The 23,174-nt window shown below is 38.6% G+C and overlaps 1 protein-coding gene across 9 annotated transcripts in view; it reads right to left on the minus strand.

Moving 5' to 3' along the window:
• LRRFIP2 (LRR binding FLII interacting protein 2) overlaps positions 1 to 16,477 on the minus strand; it is a 54,330-nt gene extending 37,853 nt beyond the window's left edge. For 3 of the 9 annotated variants that reach the window (XM_032181519.1, XM_032181520.1, XM_032181521.1), the window contains exons 1-2: positions 15,493 to 15,649; positions 6,931 to 7,037 (exon numbers count right to left, since the gene is read on the minus strand). In XM_032181519.1, coding sequence (XP_032037410.1) covers positions 6,931 to 7,020 — 90 coding nt within the window. In that variant the 5' untranslated portion in view covers positions 7,021 to 7,037; positions 15,493 to 15,649. Of the gene's footprint in view, positions 1 to 6,930; positions 7,038 to 15,492; positions 15,651 to 16,184 lie in introns of those variants that run through there. The other 6 variants (XM_032181522.1, XM_032181523.1, XM_032181525.1 and 3 more) reach the window with 4 other exon arrangements.
• Between the last annotated feature and the right edge of the window lie 6,697 nt (positions 16,478 to 23,174).

Consider the following 23,174-nt stretch of genomic DNA (forward strand, 5'->3'; position numbering starts at 1 on the left):
AAAGGCCACCAAATAATTCTGTGTTTTCAGCAGATTTGTTAGAGAGCAAACTTCATGTTATTAAGAGCATTAATGCAAATCTTGATAACTATGTAACTGAAATTTAAAATTAACATTAATAAAGAAATAATCATTATTCAAAAGGACATCGCTTTCTTCCTAGGTGCTGCTATCTAGTCTGTTGAGTTATTTATTTAAATTATTTAGCTACATTGAAATAAATCCATTAAGTAGTTGTTAGGGGAAATAACTGTGCCACACCAGATTTGAAAAGATGGTTGAGTAGAAAAGGTGAAGCTGTCAGGACTATAAAAGTGGCACAGAAAGGGAATCAAGACTTTTTTGTTGTTGTTGTTACAGTCCTCGTCTCTGTTTCATCTTTTATTTTATATACAGGCTATAGACCAGACAGCAATACATTTTTTACTTATGAAAAATATATTACAATATCAGTTAATTGAGGATAACTTCTTAAGAAGTTATAATATATACCAAATTCCTATTTTCCTGAAGTAAAAAGTTAAACTCCGGACTGTCCATAACCTAGCAAATTTGACACTATTTTAAAAACTTCTTAAGGGGATTTCCACAGCTGCTACAAAGAAATGTGATAGCTGAGCTTTCTTAGTCACTTCAACTGCAAATGAGAGATGAGACAACCACACCTGTTTGATCCACACCAGCATACGTACATGTGTGGATAGAAAGAAAAAAAGTCCCTTGAATATAAATTATAAAAGGCAAATAGGACAAAAAAAGTAGACAATGATCTTGCATGAAATTTATTCAGAAAAACAACCAAGAAAGGAAGTACCAGAGTACAGATAAGATCTCTGTAAAAGAAAGAGATTGGGTAGACAGAAGAGGCCCTCAAGACTTTATTTGAATAGGAGAAAAGGGTTAAAAAGTATTACTTAATAATTAAATCCATAATATTTTGCTTTATACATAAACACACAAACAATATTTCTTATCTTCTACCTTCTATCCTAATCACAAAGGTGCTTTTGAACAAAGTAGTTTATTTTATTGCATATATTATAGTAAAATATGCTGGAAAGAGAATGTTCTCTTTCCATTACAGGTGACATAGTCAGTTTCCTTGTTTTCATTAAAAATAATTGCTAACTACTACTTACAGCTATTTAGAAAATTGTCTCCGCTTACACCATTTTTTCTTCTTTTCTGATTTTTTTGTAATATATTCTCTGCCAAAATCTTTTGAAAAACTTTCAAGCTATTTTATCTTCCAGGGATAACAGCTAATTCTTCAGTTACAGACAAAATATTTTTGGCAAGAAAGGGAAGAAATAGAGAAAAAAAAAAAAAACAGATTTGATTTTGAATGCCTTTGTACCGATACTCTAGAGTCTTTCCTTTCTGAAGTGTTTTTTATTTGTGTCTTCACAGCAATGACCAAGTTCTTCACAAACTGAAAAAGCTTACTATTACACTGAATCGGTATGGCAGAAGCTTTCCTCCCTGCTATGTTAAGCAAGCATAACATCTGCCTCCACAGTGTAGACAGGCATTCTTCCTCCTTCCCCTGGCTTGCAAGAAGACAATCACTAGAAAACAATAGTGTTTTGATTTTAGTTTCCATACCATACAGAAGGGAATTTAATCAGATTCAGGATAAAAGCTTCATACTGATAAAATATAGGCTATGCTAAAATATATTATTCACCTGTGGAAAAATATGAATGCTTTAATCAAAACAATTAAAATTGCTTTGTTATGGGCTACTCATTTTCTATTTTTATCAGGGTATATGCAGTGTTAATCCTGTACTTTCCAATGTTCTTGAGGCTCAGTCAAGGAAGTGATTTTTTTTTTTTTCTTCCACAAGATGGCAGTTGTGAGGGAACCAGCTACCTGTGCTTATTTACCATATTCAGTTTCTGCCATCAGGGTGTTTGAGAGAATGCCCAAGACCATGTCAGCTGAAAATTAGGATGAGCATTTTAGAAACGTTCACCACATTTCTTAACATACTACTACACACTGTTACCTCACCAGCCTCATAAAAGCTTATTCCATCATTTCTTACAAAGTGAGCATGCTTTCTCTCTCCTGTTTCTCATGTCTTCTCCGTTCCCATGCTCTTTTACCCTCATCTCCTTACTGTCTCCAGGACTCAAGACAGCATAATCATTCACGTGCCAAATGGATTTCTTATTCCTCCTCAGACACACCTTTTATTTTACACCTATTTCTCATGTGCATGCTGTCTCCAGTTGCCCACAAAGCAAATCATAGAATCACGGAATTGTAGGGGTTGGAAGGGACCTTGAGACATCATCGGGTCCAACCTCCCTGCCAAAGCAGGTTCCTTACAGCAAGTTGCCCAGGTAGGCGCCCAGACAGGGAAAGACTATAAACAACAAAATCTTAATATTCACATGATTAAAGGTTTGGGATTTTTTTTCTGATATGACTTACTCTTCCATTGACTATACAAAGATTAAAAAAATCTCTAGAATACCTCATCAATAAAGTATCTTCAACAGAACTACTGTTAAGTCAACACTTTGTTTGTCGCTATTCTTAACACTTAAGCTGAAATAGCCAACTTAAAACTATTTGAATGGTCTCTTATTAAAATAACACATTCAAAATTCATCTAGTTTCTACAAAAACAATCTCTGATTGGGGTGTTTTCTTTAAAAAAAAAAAAAAAGTTGAAGTTACATGCAGAGAGAAACTGGTACTGACTGACCTTTGAATAGACTTAATATGATGAAGAATAAGTTAACTTGCTCAATTCATGATATAATCTCAAAACCAAAAATGTGACCAAAACATCTGCTCTTGCATGTAAGGCTAGTCTTGGAAAAAAGGTTTCAATGGTATTAGAAGCCTGTTGACAAGAAGTTACTACTGAATATTTAAAAGGAACGCAACAAATTATAAGAACAAATGAAAGTGATGCAGGTGGACAGACACTGTCCACAAGACAGCTTTATAAGCACAGAATCTACATAAAAACAGAAGAGAGAAGACTAAATTCAGCAGTATCTAATGTACATCCTATAAGATAGCCTTGAGAACCTGAACTTTTTAAAAAATTAGTTAATAAACAAAAAAAGGGATTCACATGGAAGAACCTAATCTGGACAGATGCCTGAAGTCACATTAGACAAGCAGTATCTGTTATTTGGAGAGGCAGAGCTTTGAGAGAAAAAGCTGTCTTCTACACATGCATTTATTCTTACATTCTTTGTCAATCTGAGAAAACCTACACCTCCAGAATCCGTTATGACAACTAGAAAACAAAGCCGAAAGTAGCATTAAAGGAACGCTTCATATTTTCCAGATGTGCATTCTTTTATAAAAGATTAGCTGACTTCAAATTAACTTTGCTATAATCCAAAGACATTTATCAATACTCAACTTTCAATGCAAACAAACTATGTTAAGATTTTTTCTTGCAGGGAACATCTGGACAATATATCTACCACCTGTTCCAACAGCTTTTGAAACAAATACAATAAACAGGTAATCCTCCCCGTTGTACCAAGACTTCCAAGCTTACCAACTGCAACTAATCTCTCCTAAAACACAGAATAATACAGAGAGTGGCAACTTGTCTCTCCTAAGACAGAGTGTGTTGGTTCTAGAAAAGGATGCATAGATCCCCATCTCTGGATAGGTGTATACACCCTTTATTCCCTTTGTTTTCATCTCTTTCCTCAATTTCAATGAGCACAGGGAATTTGATGCCAGGAAGAATCAGATGCACCAGGAGGTAGATCCCAGAGAAAGTGGTCTGATAACTCAGAAGTTCTTAGGATAAGTCAGGGATACACCATCATTTCAATGTTGATGTTTTAGCATATTCATGCCATGATTGGTTCAACAGCATGGAGGAAGAGCTTGTCTCAATGCAAATTCGCTCAGCAAGCAAAAGATACAAAAACTCCATACATAATGTTGCTTAAAGGCTAGTGCTACAAGAAGTGATGTGGAGGAGGCACTACCATAAGAGGAAGAGTTTTCTGATACAAAGAGAGAAAATGAAAAAATCTGACCACATCCCTCAAATCCATCAGTAGTGATCTCATCTGCCATTAAATATTTTCATAAAAGACAACGTATCAGGTTCAATCAGTGCAGAAAGAAAGGACTCTACAGAAGTGAGTTTATTGGATCAGTTTCAAAGAATTTGTTACCCCAAATTTCCTGGCACACAAACGCTTGTTGGCACAGTCAGGCAGAAATCACTTTTTTGACACATGCCATAAAATGAAGAAATCTTGTCAGTTCAGAGTGGTGAGAAAGATTGATATTAGTGTCTTCTTAAAGTCTGAAGTTTTGGAGAAAGAAAGGAGAAAAACCACCCCAAAACTTCATAGACTGCACTGGAAGCCTTTGCTAGTATTACAAACTCTGACAAATCCTAGTGGAATTTTGTGACTGCTCTGAATTCCAAAGCACTTCTATGAGTTTTTCCAGGCAGGTCATCCTTGAGTGCTAGCCTTTTGTTTCAGCATGCTCTGTTTACTGTTTCTTGCTGCCCTGAACAACTTTGAGGAACGTTTTCCTCACAAGGCATCTGATTTGTAGATTAGAGGACTAAATTCAACTGTTCTGAGTAACATCTGCTAAAAAGGTAATTTCAGAAGAGGAAGTTGAAGAACAGGACACCATTTGACAATAAGAAGATAAACAAAACATGCTGCTGAGATAATGGGCTCAGAACAGTAGAGAACATCTACTTTATATATTCGTGCATGGAGAATTGGAATGCCCCATGTCATCAGCATGGAAAATGGAAACATTTCTGCAGCTCCAAATGAGATGTTATTTAAAGACAGGACTCATATTTACTAACTGACCTCTGCTGTTATATCCTGGGAAGTGAATTCTGTTCCTTTAAAGTAAAATACAATTTTTTGTTTTTTATTTTTTAAGAACAAGTTGGCTAATACTTGAATTATAGCAACCAATTCAATGACAACAGCTGCTGTCTGACATGGGATCTAATAGCTAGTTTGTCCAGACCAAGGGATTAACAACCTGACAGTAGTAAACATTGTGCTAATAAATATTCATGATATCCAACTTTTCACACTGCTTCAAAATTGGACAGAAAGTAGAACTAAGACTCTCAAAATGAAAACTTGATGTGGCAAAACAAACAAAAAAAAGAGATGGTGCTATACACAGCCTCAAAAACATGCATGTAAAGGCAGCAAAACATTTTATTTTAAAATACGTCAAATTCTCTTCTCCCTAACAAGTCATGAAAGATGACCCTAGAAATACAGAAAAATGCCAGAATATTAGAAAGGAGAAAAATAATTCTAATCGGAAAGAACATTTAGAACAATTCAAATAGGTTTTAAGATTTATTAATAGACATAAAACAGTTAAAGATATAATGAAATGCCTAACCACTTAAGTGGCAGGATGATAAGCATAAAAATTTTAGTTATATTCAGTATATTTAGATTAATCATGAATGCTGATTGTTACAAACTTTTTGATTGATTTATTTACTTATTAATAGAAGAGGAAGGAAGACTTCACATATTAATCCCTAGAATAGGCACATTTGACTCAGTTCATCCCTGTGACAGAATACCTCCCTCTGTGGGCCTAATATTAATTTAATTTGGCATTAAGGGGGGGATTTTTTCACTTTTGTTTAAATTAAACTCATGCACAAATTTCAGTTAAGGATAGTAGTGATCTAAGAGAACATAAAGCCCTGCAGTAATTTTAAGAAAGATAATATTCCTTATACCTTTCTACTGAGACCATTTTGACTAGACTAAGTTGCAAGCTGACGTTACTTCAATGGAACCATGCAGAGAACAGGTGAAAAGAACAATTAAAGCCAGATTCCTTCTCCTCCTTTAACTGTTTTGCCCAAAATGTAGGAGATGGACCATACAGGACTCAAAGCCCCTCAGAGAACATATGTGACACACTGTCAACTTCCATCAGATCTGGTATGAACACAGCTTTCAGAAAGTTCATAACTAAACAAAAATGACTTTTTCCCTACAGTCTATGATAACTCTGTTTGAAAACACATACAGTAGCTGTTTTCAGACACCTGTCACCTACATATTTTGTCCTACGATACGATGATTTTCTTTCATAGACACATACAGAACAGTGTACATTACAAGGTTGATTACAGTCCACTCTTTGCACTTATTTATGTCAACTACAGTTAGCACATTTGTAGATAACGTAGCTCAAAGCTTCTGTATCCACTTCAATACAAACAATACTAAGCATTTTGTTTCTAAATCCACAGTGTTTCTTCCCAGAAAAACTTAAGCCCAAACAGCAGACTGTAAAACTCTGAATTCAAGACATCTTACTATACAAAGAAGAATTTTATGCCTCTGGGTATCTGCTACTTCTCAATTGCTTTTTTGGCTGGTTACCTCCAGCTGTCTATTTTTAAGCTGCTGATCCTGTTAGAAAAGACCTGGTATAGTATGTATTAGGCTTATTTTGGCAGAAGAGTGACTTTACATTTGAAACAGAAAGCTTGTCAACTCTTCCAAATACATTAAACAACAACTACTACACCTTTAATACTAACAAACTACATTTACCATCTTGGGAATATTGCACACTGCACTGGGTAAGTGTTCAGCTTTCTAGTTTTTAGATTTAAGATAGCAACTAGATTTCTCATTTATCATAAACTAACAATCATTTAAAGCATATATCTGTAAAAATATTTGCTAAGCTTAAATGTGATCCTATGAAGTTACGTTAACCATACAAATAATAAATCATTATGGGAATATTACAGTAAATGTTTTTTTTTTATTATTATTATTATTATTTTATTTAAAGTATTTCTTATTTCTATTCATTCTCTTTTTTTTTTTTCTAATTATTGAATAATTAATTTGCTTTCATCCCTATTTCTGAATTTGAAACAATTTTAAGTTAACAAACCTCTCTGGCAATGCTGCTCAGAGCTTCATCTTCTGCAGAAAACCTGTCTTTCACTGGAGTTCTCTTCCGTCCTGATCCAGGAGTCCCCATCTTTATTCTCTGATTCTCTATTCAGAAAAAAACAAACAGGAAAAAGATAAGTTTTCAGATCTGGAATTAAAACAAATAAAGAAAGAATGCACACCCTACAAATGTAATAAATTTACAAATTTTTTTACTGTATAATACTCAAACTCACATGTCATTGATATAAACTTCTTCTGAGGTTGTATTTCTGGGAAGGTGTTACCAAAACCTTTTGGAAGCTCTATAACACCTCTTCACTCTACAAGGTGCACGCAGAAGTATTTCTACTGAACAGAAACCGTCAGTTTACCTACAGCTTCAAAGTCTTTGGTTATACACAACTGCCAACTGCTCCTAAGTCTCCTAGCTCAGTAAAGATACTTACATACCCTGCCATTCTTCACAACTCCTAAAAATAAGAACCCCATTTTAATTCATGGACTTGGGAGAACCCATAGTCAACAGCAGGTTCAAGCATTAGAATTACACAGTCATTGGAACTCTCTCCACAACAGAAAAGATTCAGAGACAGAACCTTTTCAAAGCATCCAAGCATTACTAGGCGTTTATTTACACTTTAATGCAGCTGTTCTCATTCAGCTGCAACTGAATGAGAACTGCAGTTTATAACAGCAGAAGACATTTCTGGAGAAACAAACAAAAAAAAAATATTATGTCGCCTAATTTGGCAAACGAAGAAATGAGAAACATTCTAGCATGATATATATCTGGTATAACACACAAAATATCTTCTTAGTCTTCTTCCGAAAACCTTTGCTATCAACCACAAGAACAAAAACGCCCAACATGCCAAAACACAGCATTTGTTTACATATACTGCATACACAGACAGCAAAACATTACTCAAAAATAAATTAACAATGTAAGTTAGGTTTTTTGTTTTTGTTTTTTCTTTCCAAGTATCTCAAAGAAACGCTACTTCCAGGCATCCAGGTCCTTACAAAGGCCAGATCAGAACTTGTTCTTAGTCCAGCTATTTGATACAAGGAAGATAAGCAATCTTTCCACTCAGGGCTTGGGAAAACACCTTATTTAGAAAAAAAATCTCCATGCAAATAGAAAAGGTCTAGGAGGGAACTATTATTGGCTACACTTCTGAAAATGAACTTGTATAAAAACTATAGTTCGTACTCCATCTAACCAGGAAATACACAAAGATTCCTTAATAATTTAATCAAACATGAAAAAGCCAGCCATGACAAGAGCTCTTTTTGTGCATGAACATTTCTTTATTTCTTACTCCGTTATCTTTATACAGCAGTAACAAAGCCAAAACATATGGGCTATTTTCTGGCAAAGATATCAAGTAGCATCACAGCTCTTGTTTTTCCTTCTAATTTTAGCTTCTACACTTCTTGCCCCCACCATAATTTTACGCCGCAAGTCCTCTCTTCGCAGGCAGGCCTTTTTTTCTGCTTCAGATTCTGTGGGTATTTTACTATTCCTTGTGTGCTTGCAGGAGGGAAATACTCCGTTTGCTGAAAAGACAACGGAGACTTCAGACTGCACACCCCCCTTCTTAAAAGCTCATGCATAGGACCGACTACTATTATGCAATATAATATTACTTGTTGCTGTTCTGAAACCAAACCTAAACATACACGATACTGCAGGTGCACAACGACTCCATTGTGTGAAAACCTTAAAGGAGAGTTTGCTGCCTTTGCGGCTGAATAGTTAGGAATAAAAAAAAACACAGTATTTGAAGGGGCCAGAGAAGATGTAGTTCTATAGTCCAGTAATGAGCACTCTCCTGACAGGGAGGAGGGTGAATAAGCACCCCCTGGATTCCATCTATTCCTCTATAGGCTGCTCTTTGAATCTGTAGTGCAGTGTTTGAATAAAACACAAGCATTTGGACTAAGACACAGGACTCATCAGGGACTGTTTTTACCATCTGCCTGTGGCTCATGGTTCGATTTATCTATTCCTCCCCCAAAACATGATTTTTTTGTTTGCTTTTAACTGTGTTGTTAGGTAGCAGTGCACTTGCAAGAAGACATAAAAGGTTCCAGCCTCACTCTTACCAGAGGTTGGGATGGTTCCTAGAAGGATGACAGCTGAGCTGAAACTCAAAGCGAGTGGAGACTGAGCTAACACCTGGGACAAGCACCGCCACTGTCAGGCTACTCAGTACGACTGTCTTTTTAGTCTTAAAAAGAAGCAAGCAAACTCGGATTTTGCACTCAGATGAATTTAGATATTCACATCCAGAAAGCAATTTCAAGACGATGTCTCAGGCAACAATTCAAGCTCTGAACTACTGCCTGCTGACCTCGTTTGGGGGAAAGGTCTCCAAAAATCAACATCAACATTCAGTAATCATTCTAACTGGTTTCAAGTAAAAGATCAATTAGTATGAAGTTTTTAAATTTGCATGTTTAGAGTTGTATTACTTCACCAAATATCTACTGCATAAGTGAAAACTGCTGAATAATTGCACACACGATAGACTTGAACTGCATTTGTGGACATCATCTGAACAACATACCACTTCTAATAGACAACTAACTTGAGTTAGTGAATTCAGTGAGATTCTCTTAGCAGGCACGTTTCGGGAATTAAATATAGCAGGTTGTATAGCTATTTTTAGTATAATATGTTTGGACCAACAGTAAGTATTTAATGTATATATAAAGAGCAATGAATGGACAAAAGGAACTCAGGCTCACAGCAGCATGCAGGTGCAAAAGTCCCTGTGTAGCAGAGTGTGGCGTCCCCTCCAGCTATCTGCCAAACTTGCTCACCAAGGATAAGCACAAAACTCCTGACTGAGCTCAATCCTGGAAAAGAAAGCAGGGACTGGCTACCTAGAAGACATACAAATGTGTTGCCTTTGTATACAACAATGAGTTAGAAAAGGCAAAGTTCAGATGGAATCAAAACTAGCAAAGGCTACTAAAGACAACAAAAAAAGCTACCATAAAGACATAGGTACCAAAAGAAAGATGAAGAAAACAGTAGAGGCAGAGGACACATTGGGGGTGCTCACAAGCCCACCTTTAACAAAATTACCTAAATAATAAAAAATTTCAAGATACGAATTTGTGCACATGGTAATCAAATACAGGAGATTGTCTGAGATCGTATTTGCCCAAAACTGGTCAAAATGAAGAGCAAGAGGACCTTCAAGTTAAACAGTAACTAGAGAATTACAAAGAACCATTTGAAACAAAGAGTCAAACTTAAAAAAAAAAAAAAAAAAGCATTAAAAAAAGTGCAAAAATCTGTAGCAGTGAGAGAGGCCTTAGAGAGGAACCAGCAGCAGTGAAAGCCTGATTTGATACTGCCTGAAGTCCCCCCCTGACTCTGCATCGTGACCTCTGTCCAGGACAGAGGGTGTCCCTCCTGGAGGCTGTGAGCTCCCCCCAGGAAACAGGTGGACAGCACAGGGTGCAAGAAGAAATCAGGCAAATTTAGAGCATCTCCAACAGGAAGGGTGTGTAAACAGAGGCCCCTGGACTTGAAGAACAGAGGACAGTTAAACATTGGCCTGGAGAGACTGAAACCTGCAGACCTGAAGAGATTTAAAACTTGACTGGACAAAGCCCCGACCAACCTGCTCTGACCAACCATGCTTTGAGCAAGGGGTGTCCTCCAGAGATTCCTTCCGAGATACACGATTTTATGATTGTATAATTATCGTCACAGACAGCTTTGAAACTAACCTTCAGTACAAGCTTAAACAAGATGTTTTATAAACCCTCGAGAACCTTATCACAATTTCTTCCATTCCACTTAACTTTTAATCAAACTGATGCATCACAGAGTATTTCATGCCTTGTATGATCTGGTACTAACGAGATCTAGTTCTATTTCTATTAAATGTATCAAGATGTTACTTCTCAGAAAAAATTACGTGCCAAATATTTCACAGATGTGAGCAAAAATATTCCTTAGGCACTTCATTTCTGTGACTTGCAGGTTACAGGAAAAATTATTCTGCTGCACGATACAGAACATTGAAAATATGCTGTAGCAGTAGAATTTTCACCGAAAATAACCAAAGAGGACTCCAAAACAAAGCACAACCACACGAAGAACAGTTTTTTACACTGGCCACCTTGAACTGTAGAAGGGAAACTCCATTATAATTTGCTGCTCTCACAGCTCAGCATTCCCAAGTCATGCCTATTACATGTTTGGTTTCTTCACGTAGGCTGTTACCTGTTATATTACACAACTGATGAAGTGACATCCTGTTGTATTTCATTCCAAAAAAATAAAAATAAAAAATCTGAAGTCCCCAGACAAACCAGATCTGTGAGGAAATCTCTCAAGTTTCCTCTCTCATTTTTCTTCACTTCAGACATACATAAATTTTATCTCTTCACCAAGTTTAACATTTCTTCCTGGTCTTATTTTTACCTTCTGACTAAACTAAAGGTAATCTGTTTCTCTTTCACTTCCTAAAAAAAAAAAGTGACCTGTCTTATGTAAAACAAGCTACTCTACATTTTAAGGCCCTATCACTCACCACCTTCAGTGGCACCACCTGTCCTGATGCCTGGGTCTATGCCAGTGTATTTGGCATCGCATACACGCGAGGCATTCAGATACTACAGTGTGAACAGGCTATAAATAAACACCCTGAAACTCTCCTTTTCTCTTTCAAGTAACACCACAAAACACTTAAAAAAAAAAAAAAAAAAAAAAAAAAAAAAATCACCTGTGTAGAAACAATCTCTGTGTATCTGATCCAACAAGAGAAAAGCCCAGCCCTGCTCTAGAACCACTGGCTGCTCAAAGCAGCCTCGCAGTTTCCTAATGCCTGAGTCGGAGCTAGCAGCTCTTCTAATCTGGGGAAGGAAATGGACCTCTTGTCCATAACACCCAGTTTCTTGCACAAACGTAGTTGTCCACTTGCAAAGTCAGTCTTTCGTTCTACTTTAACTATCTGCAAGTGGACCGTAAAGGCGGTTCTGTGGAATACTGTGAGAGCACTGACTGCTCCTGCTTCCACAAATGGCTAACTGCCCCTGACATGTAACATGACAGAGAAATACTACCAGGAAGCTGTTCATTATAAAATATAAGCCAATTGTTATTTCACAGTATTAGAGTACATACATGTCTATGATACACCATTTTATCTGCCTTTTTTAAGGAAAAAGACATAGCGCAGAGCATTTTCTCAACAAAATCCATGAATGCTAAATATGCTAAAGGAATAAACTCATGAAATACACTAAAAAGAGCAAAACCTTTTTCAAACACCTAACTAAAAAGAAAGAGCTAAGTAGCAGCACTACAATGCAATGATGGAATTGAAATTGAAGAACTTAAATATACTTCTTAAGTTAATTGAACACTTGCCCTTTACTTTAACAGATGAATGCTGGTTATTTTGTAGGTATGGATGGTATGGAAGCTACCATCCTGCAATTAAAGCAAAGCTTTAAAAGTTTACACACACAGCAGAACACTCCCAACCCAGCTATTTTAAAGAATTGTCTCATGAAACTGCAGCTCTAGCAACACAGCTCAATAAACAAATCTGAGGTATTATTATTGCAAACCAGCAGAAGTAGCATTTACTTGAGAGGGAATGGAAAGAATCACACTGGAAATCACAAATCTTACACTCTTAGCCTTCAGTGCTTTGTGAGACCAAGCACAAATGGAGAAACATAAATAAAAAATACGACTGAATTTAATTATGCAAGACTAACATAAGAGTCTTCCCTAGAAGGACGCACCTATACAATTCCCCTATGCAAGGGCATGTTCCTTGTAATTAGAATTTCTGTTGATGGCATGGACATCAGGCTGATGACACCAACCAGGTGAGCACATGAGGAAGAAAAGGAGGAGCTGCACTTCCACAGGGTGACCATAACCTAATGAAGGGGTGAGCAGGAAAGGGAAACCAGCAGTTGTTCATGTAACGGATTTAAGGACTTACTCAGAGTTTTCATTCATAACAACCTTAATCAGAAAAAAGATTATCTGAAACTACAATCATAGCAAAAACAAAAAATAAAAAAAAAAAAAAAAAAGATAAAAATACAAATAAAAGAGCCTAGCATTAAAGGAAAAAGCAAAGACAGAAAATTACCATCTGTCAAAAGATTACAGTGCTCACTGTTATGGCAGAGGTAGTTATTCCTGTTCATGAATAGTGTTCCCATTTAAAAAAAAATAAATAAAAAGACAAGAAAACCTGTTTGTCTCAAATCATGTCCCACCTCTGAATCCGTTGGCACAAAACTTCTGCTCTGAATGAACAAGCTCATATCAGCCTCTTCAGGAAATAAAAAAAAAAAGTTACCCTTTGTGCAGTTGTCAGCCTGCACTGGATTAACTGTCACCTTTCCAATCTACCCCTTTAGTGCACTATATTCCCAGTTTATTTGCCATTTTAAAAGCTGAGAAATACAACTGTTTTCTCAGTTCACGGTATTTAACAACAGAATAGCAACTCCTTAGAGGGCGCTGAAATCCCGTAGTTCCTGAGTGTTATGAGGTTGTGAATAAACAGAAGGTCAGCAATTCAGACAACCAAAAAAAAAAAAAAAACAACAACAAAACATTATGCAGTCAGGAAAAGCGCTGCCTGATGGAGCCATAATCTGTGATTATGCCTGGCTAGTGCTGGTGAACCTAAAGCAACGCAAGACAGTAGCTGCACCCATGCATCCTACAGGCCTGTAGGAGTACCAGGCACCTACAGACCCACCAACGTACCTTGGTGACCTTCCTCTGTCTTTGCAGATTACTAAACTTCTGAGACAACATCATGCAGCGATACAACTTCAAGCAGTGACACTTATTTTATGAAGCACAAATTCTTTGCCAGTCAGCTGCTAACAGCTGCACTTATTGATAGCATTAACCCACAAGATAAAAAAATATTATCATCAGTGACAAGAAGTCCTGGCAAAGCTCTCAGCTAAGTCTGTCTTAGGGCACAGGCACAACCTAAAGCATACGTAGGTTTCAGAGAAGCAGCATAACACAGTTGGACATTTATAGAATCAGTGCTACCATAGATGCTGCAGGAACAAACTAAGAAAATCATATGTGATTTTAAAATATGAGGAAATGACAGTACTTTAATCAACACCATGAAAAAAATTATGGGAATGCACAATGAAAAACAGTCACATGAACCTCCCATGTTTATTCTAAAATGAAGCAACTGACATTTTTACACTGTCAGCTTTTTCAAAATGGGTACCCTTTCTGTCATTTTGCAGAATGATTCATTACTCACTGGGGAAAAAAAAGAAAAAAAAAAAAAAAAAAAAAAAAAAAAACACTGCTACTATATGGAGACTCCATTTTTTAATGAATGAAACAAACAAAGAGCCCCACAGTAACAGCCCACGTTCAGTAACAAGCTGCAACTATTTAAGTTATTTTTCCATTAACAACTTAATATTAGAACACGCCCACGCTCTTGCTACAGTTACAGTGCAAGGAAGGGAAGCCACTGCCACAAGCTTCTCCCACCAGCTGGCATCTCCTGCAGAGGAGCCCCTGGTGGCAGCAGCTGTCAGGCCCTTCGGGAGGTGCCCCTTCACCTCCGCCAGCACAGCAGCTCAAACTCACCGTGCCTAATACAAAGGCACCAACTTGTCCACCCGCAAAACCCCACACCACTACTCACTATTCAGAAGGACAAAGAACACACAAGGTTACGTAGAAACACAAACTGTCCGCTACATACATTTCCTTGGTAAGCAATTTCCAGATGCTTGCAATAAGAAATTTGGATTACTTTGTCAGAAAGCATCTCTGACAATTTTTATAATGCTACTGAGCCATGCTGACCTGTAACTTACCACCATTCCCGTTCACATCAGGATTTTTCAAAGGCAACAACACAGCATCAAATCTGTTATCGGTTTCTCAACCTCTCTTGGCATTATGTACCAGAGGAACTCATTAATATATATATATATATATATATATTATTATTTTTTAATCATGATCAAAAGGTATATATACACCACAACTTGCTCACCATGTGAAAGCCTAATTTGTTTCCTATTTAAGCCTCTAGTGTGCCCTACACAGCCTCCTGTGACCTGGAGTCCAATTTAACCAGCACTTTCTAAAACTTCATGTCATCCTCTGCAGAGTCTGAGTCACAACGCAAACGAGCTCCTCTGGAGTCAGTTCACAAGAAGCACTGACGTTTCGGTCAGCGAGCTGACACCTGACATTTCCCACAACAGTCTGATATGCAGAAGCTCTCTGCTACAGCCAGGAGTCGTGTCCAGGTAAAACTGACTTCACACTGGAAGGCAAACACCTCTAAACCTAGGTAATGTAGGACAATGGGAAAAGCACGTCAAGTATGACATACCGCCTTGTGCTGCCAGAGCACCTTTCACCTGCTCTTACATCGTCACTAAACAATTACATTAACCGAGGAAGGAAGTGTACATAAAGAAGATATCTGCTTCTGGGCCCCAATATATTTAAACACTTTAAAGTCAAGACACAATTAATGTTTATTAAACTCACCAGAGAAGCATTCATCTAATCCTACAGGAAGTTTGTTAAAAAAGAAAAAACAAACAAAAAAAGTTCCAGAGATGTTCAAGGCTACGTTGCCACTTTAAAGCAACGTAACTGATAGCACTTTGTGCTTCACGCTGAAGACAGCTGGAGGTCTCCCCGACACGAGGAGGCTGTGACAGTGCTGGTTTTACGCGATTTATCACCAGTGAGGTGCAAAACGCCGCCCTGCCAAGCAACACGCGAGGGATAAAGCTGGACGCCACTTAACAACACGGGGCGCAGATCACCGCCCAGAGCAGTCCCCAGGCTCCTTCCAAGCCCAGGAAGGTGCGCGTGCCCTTACCATCACTGCATTTGCATTAATAGCGGTAGAAAAGAAAAAAAAAAAATACAACACGGCGATGGGGAGCGAGCCCGAGGCGCCCCAAGGCCAGGCCGAGGGGGCACGCCCTGCGGAACGGCGCTGCGAAGGGGGACGGCGCCGGGACGCGGCCGGCAGTGATTGCGGGACTCCTTCCTCCTCCTCCTCCTCCTCCTCCTCCTCCTCCTCTTCTTCTTCCTCCTCCCTCCTCCTCCTCCTCCTAGGCACCCAGCGGCCAGGAGGCTCCGTGAGGGGCACCCTGCGCCCTGCCCGCTGCCTCGCGGCCTCCGAGCCGTGCCCAGAGCCGTGCCCGGAGCCCGGAGCCGAGCCTTACCTCGCCCCGCCTCGCCCCGCCGGGAAGGGCCCCGCAGCTCCCCGCGGGCCCTGGGCTGGCCGCACGCCGGCCGGCCGGAGGCTGGAGCCGCCCCAGGGCGGGCAGCGGCCGGCGGCCCGGGCCAGGCAGCCGCGCTCCGGCTCTCACGCTTCGCCTTCCCTCCTCCCCGCTTCTTCCCGGCCACGGGAAGCGCAGGAACCGGAGCTGGGGGCCGGGATGGGCCGCGCTCGGCTGCGGGCCGCCCTCCTCTCCCCGCCCCTGCGAGGCCGGGCGGTGGCGGCCAGCGGGGAGCGGCGCCGGGATTCGAACCGGCGGCAGGGAGGGGAGGGGGGAGAGAGGAGGAGACGGGGACGGCGCTGAGGCGGAGTGCGCAGGCGCAATGCGATAGGCGAGGGGATGGCGGGGGGGCGGGGGCACGTGCGCAATGGCGACACCGCGCTGAGGGGAGGTGAGGGGTGTGGTTGGGGTTTTTGTCCTTTTTCTTCTCGGTTTGCTTTCTGGTTTCACCTCAGGCGCTGGTGTCGAGCGAAGACCAAGCAGCCGGGTTCAGCCTCGCAGGCTCTCCGGGGGATGGTCCTGTTGGTTTTGTTCCCCCGCCAATTTCTGTCCTGCTTCTGCCCTCCCTACCTGACTCGCCGTGTGAGGGGTTGGGAGGTTTGCGTGGATGGTGCCAGGCAGGAGCTGTGAGCAAAAATCCTGTGGGAAGTGCTTAAACCCTGTCCTATGCTGCCCCACACGCTGCTGGGTTTACACACTTGCACATTTTACATACAAGCAAACAACAGAGTTCCTAAGGAAATGAAATAACACAGAAATATAGGACTGTACCCATACATTTTACATATAAGCAAACAACAGAGTTCCTAAGGATATGAAATAACACACGGAAATAAAGAACTGTACCATTACATGTATTTCAGTTCATACACAAGTTGTGTTTCTGCTGTGAAACAGACTTGGGATCAAATCTGTAGGCATTTTCTTTAACACTTCTGTCACCAAGTGTGGGTAACTGAGAACATAATGATGATCAGGGGTCTGCTGGAGATGGTATTTCGCATGTTTGAAACTGCATGAGAATGAAAAAGCACTGTTCGATGACAAGCCGAGTGGCAAGACTCAAGAATATTCCCGAGAGCCCTTGGCAGAGGTCAAATGTCTTACTAAAATAAGCTCAAGTGGATGAACACGAAGGAGAGAAAACGGGACATGCAAGTGAATTAAATCTACTACAGCAGACATGAAGCTACTTCCTTGAGTTTCTTTAGTATTTTATAACTTTCTGTTTGAGAAATGCTACAGTGTTTTAGTCTCCTTCCTCATACAGCATGTCCACACCATGCTTATTTTTAACATCGTATTAATTTGTGTTGTAATAGCTGATGATCTCACTGCAGAGAGATGAAGTAGAAAGGAAGTGCTGTTGCAGAGGGAGAAGTTAATCCTGGAACATCAGTAGGAAAGACATGAAAAAAAAAATACTAGCTTTAAAACTACATAGTTATTTGAGGTCGATTCTTACAGAAGGATTCACGTACCGACTTTCAGGGCTTATGGAGAGACTCTTCATTAGTGTCTCAGGTGGTTTTGTTTGGTCTAGCTAGTGGTAGAAATATTTTGTTCCCTCTTGAGTGGAGACTGTGTGTGGAGCCTTGTGAATTGTGTGATGTCCCAGGACTCCATAGGATGACTCTCTGTCAGTAGATTGCTATATAAAGGGGAAAAATGTTTTCAGTTGTTTGTACATTTTTTTCTGTTGAAGCATGGGGATTTGCATACGTTTGGTCTTTTGATATCATAGGCAGCACATTTTTCTTTAATGATGCAGCAAAAGACATGTCTCCTTGAGAGCAGACATGCATTTTTGTGGCTTGAAAGAGCAATTGTTTACTTTACTGAAAAGCAGTGTGCAGCGCAGTGTATACACAGAGCAGCTACTGCAGACAGTGGTACAAGATGTCACAGTAGCGATTCTGAGTTCAGCATCATTAATGAGTAGTTAAACAGTCAGGTTACCTACATTTTAATTATATTTAATTGTAACCCAGAAAATGAAATTACATTGAACTTTTGCTGTGGAATGGCTGCAGTTACAAAAATAAATAAAATAAAATAAAATAAAATAAAATAAAATAAAATAAAATAAAATAAAATAAAATAAAATAAAAGTTACAATTCTACCTTAAACAAAACCTTATTGAAGCTACTGTAAGCGTTGTTCTGTTAATAATGTGTTTCTACTAAAAATAAGTAAATGAAGCCCAGTGGAACTCCCTTTGAATGTATTTTGTCTGCACTACTGTCTTTTTATATGGTAGATTAGTATAGATTACTCCTAATATGTTATTTAACCTGCTGATTTACTCTCTCTCTTTTCCCTGGAAAGCTCTCTCTCAAAGTGTTTTGCTCTTTTGAGCCATTTTGTGGGTAAAATCTTAGCTCTAGTTAGAGTAATGATCACCTAAGAAAGTGTATCTGGGATGAATTTATAAGTCTGTTGTATGTTACCTCAATAATGGCAACTTCCTCCAATAATTTGGGTAAAGTTTTAAAGAGATTTTGTCACTGAAGCAGCTTTGATGAGAGAGAATTTACGGAAAAATGTATTTTCCTGTGTAATGTTTACTATTTATGAAGTTTTGAATGTCTTCTTTTCTGTCCTTCTCTTTAGCATTTCTTATCCTCCTGTGAAATTTTAGTTCTTTAAAATGATTCAGTACCAGTTCCACTGAAGCAGTCATCACTACTCAAAGTAATGTTGATTTTCAGTTACATTCAAAAGAGTAGGTAAAGGGGTGTATGGGTTTAATGTAAAGGGTGGGAAGTAATCTAAGACTTTTAGAATAATAACTGAAATAATTACAAAGGTAAATACATACAGACTGGATGCTGAACATAACCAGGACATTATTTAATAATCTCATATAGAATTCATTGGAGAAATAAAAGACTTATCAGATTTCTTCTGTAATGCTGTTGTATGCATAAGACATTTACCAAATAGTAGGAAAGACTAGAAGGTTTCACGTAGTGCCAGTAACTGCAGAATCAGTGAGCTTTAGTCTTTCCACTTAACCTCATTTACTCTTAATAGTGCAAAAAATTGTGGGGCACAGTAAGAATTATACATATATGATGCACAAATCTTTTTGGTGCTCTCCAGCAGGAGAATTGTGTGAGGTCTTCTGGGTCAGATCCTTTGCATCCTCAACAGGGAAAGGGTTAGACTGTTTGTTGAGTAACTGTGGGTAGTGTTAACTGAAAATTTGGTATTCACATGTTTTCCCAGAAAAGTGGATTTCCAACTAAGTACAGTCTTTTGCAGAAAACATCTGTTTTCACTGTAGATTTCTTAACTGGGGGCTGACATGCTGGAGAGCAGCTCTGAAGAGAGGGACCTGGGAGTCCTGGTGGACAGCAGGCTGACCACAAGTCAGCAATGTGCCCTTGTGGCCAAGAATGCCAACGGTGTCCTGTGGTGTTTGGGAGAGTGTTGTCAGCAGTTCAAGGGAGGTGATCCTCCCCCTCTACTCAGCCCTGGTGAGGCCACACCTGGAGTACTGTGCCCAGTTCTGGGCTCCCCAGTACCAGAGGGACATGGAGCTACTGGAGTGAGTTCAGAGGAGGGCTGCACAGATGATGAGAGGACTGGAGCACCTGTTGTACAAGGACAGGCTGAGAGAGCTGGGCCTGTTTAACCTGGAAGAGAGAAGACTGAGGGAAGACCTCATTAATGTGTATAAATATCTGACGGGAGGGTGTCGAGAGGATGGATCCGGTCTCTTTTCAGTAGTGCCCAGCAACAGGACAAAAGTCAACGGACACAAACTGAAGCACAGGAGGTTCCAGCTGAATATGAGAGGGCAACTCTTTATTGTGAGGGTGACAGAGCACTGGCAGAGGTTGCCCAGAGACATTGTGAGTCTCCTTCTCTGGAGATATTCAAAACCCGCCTGGATGCCATCCTGCACAATGTGCTCCAGGTTATCCTGCTTGGCAGGGAGTTGGACCAGATTACCTCCAGAGGTCTCTTCCAACCTTGGCCATTCCGTGATTCTGTAATTTACCAAACAATTGAAAACAGAGCTCTCTCTGCTTCCTAGCTTTTATTGTCTTTTTGTCTCTAAATTCTTTGTAAAGTCTTTTAGAAATAAGGTAAGCACAGGAATGCTGTGTTTTATGTTTGGAATGTGTTTGTAGGATCACTATGGAATAGTATCCATTTTATACTTGAAAAATTTTAGCACTGGTTTCCAATGATCGGCTCCTTAAATAAAAAATAAGGAGAAGACAGGCATTACTTTGATGGATCCCATTTAGATAACGGTAAATTTCAAAATATCTTAACCGTGTTTGTGTACTGAGAGTTTGCTAGAAGCTTTTTTTTTTTTTTTTTTTTAATAGTGAAGCTATAGTGTGAAAAATAAATTTAGAAATTAAAGTCTTATTTTAAAATTTGCATTTATTTGTATTTACATAGCACTACATTTAATTTTCATATAACGCTTTTCATTATTATGGCAGTGTAAAAAGTACTATAGATCTAGGTATTGTCATCCTTGTAGCCTTGGTAGATATACTCCTAAATGTATTCGGTTTGTTGGGTACATGTAGAAATACTAACAATTAACTTATGCCTGGTATCATTGTGGAAGACTCAGTCTGTATTACCAAAAAAAAAAGATTATGTAGTTGATTTTGGTGTTGACACACAAACCACAAAAAGGAAATCACCTCACTCATATAGCCGTAGTTAGCCTGAAAAACTAATGAGTAATGTCTAAATTATGCATAAGCAACTAAACATGTGGGTCTTTTAGTATGTGCTCATCTGTATTTTTAGTTGCTTTTTTGACCATTTGTGTGTTAAGTAGACAAGTCATTAGAACGTAAAGCTTAAACATGACTTCTCTCAATACATTTAGATGTTATAACACCTGGAAATCTAACAGGCATTTATCAAAAGTCCCCTATGCCTGATAGCACCACAAAAGAAATTACCTTAACTAACTACAGAGGTCCCTCTGGCTATGCCAAGCTGAACAAGTTATTAACATAACTAAGAGATACCTACTACGATTTTTCATTTCTATGGAAAATACAAAAAGAATTAAAATACTCTTTTTATCTTTGCTTCCTATGTGAAAGACTGACTCCTTTACAATTCTCTTCTAAATCTCAAGAGCACAGATTCCCCATATAACAAAAATAGCCTTCACTGAGCCTTCACCTCATATTCACCAGCAGCAAAGCTGACCCTCAGCTTAACACATTTAAAAAGCAACCCAGCGGAGTAATTGAAAGGCAGCTTGAGAGAGGTGCTTCCTTTCCATTAGCATTGAGCCTGTGTGCTGCTTGCTGCTTCAGTGCACTTCTTTGTATGTCTGTCATTAATTTGTATCATGCTTTGAAGGTGAAGGTGGATGCTTCCTTCATACAAATAGTGTTAAATTAGAGAAGGAAGAGGAACCCGGAAACTGAAATTTTAAATTTGTCAGCCTCCCCCCCACCCCATTTTTTTTTTCAAAAGAGATTGTCAAATATATGTATTGCTTCTGGAAGCCAGTCAAAGGTATCTTGATATTTTCCTGTAGGCTTTATCACCATTGCCTTTGGCACATTTTTTTTCAGGTCCTGAGTAGATGCTGCCATTTTAGTCAATGGAAGCTATGAATGTTCAATACTCCTGAGAGGAAAAAGCCCAATCAAATTTAGCAGATTCGGAGATTGGGTTTACTTGCTGAACTGAAAATCAGCACATGTAGAAGGTTTGGAAGAGTGGGAATTAAGTAGTATTTGTGTATAACATATGTGCACCCAAGAACCCGACATCAAAAGCAAAAACAGCTTTGACAAATTATGATTAGAGCAATAACTCCAATGCTTGAAATTTTAGGACTATTAAATTTATTGATTTATTATTATTATTATTTATTTGTATAGTAAGTTTGTTCTTTAGGTATCTTAAGATATCAGAGAAATACTATGTTAGTGGAATTCAAATACTAGAAAACAATGACAAAGGAAAATGTAAAAAGTTGAAAGAAATTTTCATAGTACTTCATTTAAATTCATAGTAATTAATTTAAATTCAATACAGTTTACACCCTGCCTTACTTGTCTGTAAAGTCTAACCAGTTGATTTGGCTTTCATTTAATCATTTACTCATTTACTTTGCTCAGGTTTATAAAATAAACCTGCCCTCTTTAGTCTTTCTTATGACAATATGTGGATCTTTTATTCAGTTACAGGTTGAAACTACTAGAAGACTATGGGTCTAGCTGAAGCAGTACAAAACTTTCTGAACTGAAAAGTGGATATAATTTGAAAATGTTTCCATTTCCATTTTACATCAGCTGTTTGAATTTTATGGCAAATTTATCTCTGTGTACTTTGTTGTATTTGTCTGAGGGTTGTAGCCTTGATGACCCAGGAGTAAAAAGTAAATCTTTATGTTTCTGTATGTATTGTACAGTTCTGATCTAAAAAACCTTTGTATTCAGTATTTGTTAAAATAGTAATAATAAAACAAGATTATTTGTATTTTCTAAGTTTTTTTTTTTTTTTTTTTTTAGGAAAATCTAACCATGCAACTAACCATGATTGCTAAGGGACATAGTGAACTACACATATGCATGATACATACACTACTCTGTGACACTTCTTGAATTATATTAGCAAAAGCGTGAAAGATTTAAACAAAGAAACTGCAGAAGTTTCAAGATTCAGAATCTGTCTTCTATTGTTTCTAGACTGAACAAGTATAAAAGCAGTGTAAAAGCAAGCAGATGTCACTGCAAATGTATATACAGCAATTCTGCTTCCAGGCATGATTTAATTCTGAAGAGTGACATGACAGTCTTGCGCAACATTTCTGTAGCATTAAAAAGGAGATCCAGTAAATTTTGTGATGATTCATATCTTAAGTATCTTGTACTCTTATTAACTACTCAGACCAACTCGACTAAAAAGAGAGAGAGAACATACAA

Source organism: Aythya fuligula, chromosome 2, assembly GCF_009819795.1.
Source record: "Aythya fuligula isolate bAytFul2 chromosome 2, bAytFul2.pri, whole genome shotgun sequence".
In the NCBI taxonomy this organism is placed as follows: domain Eukaryota; kingdom Metazoa; phylum Chordata; class Aves; order Anseriformes; family Anatidae; genus Aythya; species Aythya fuligula.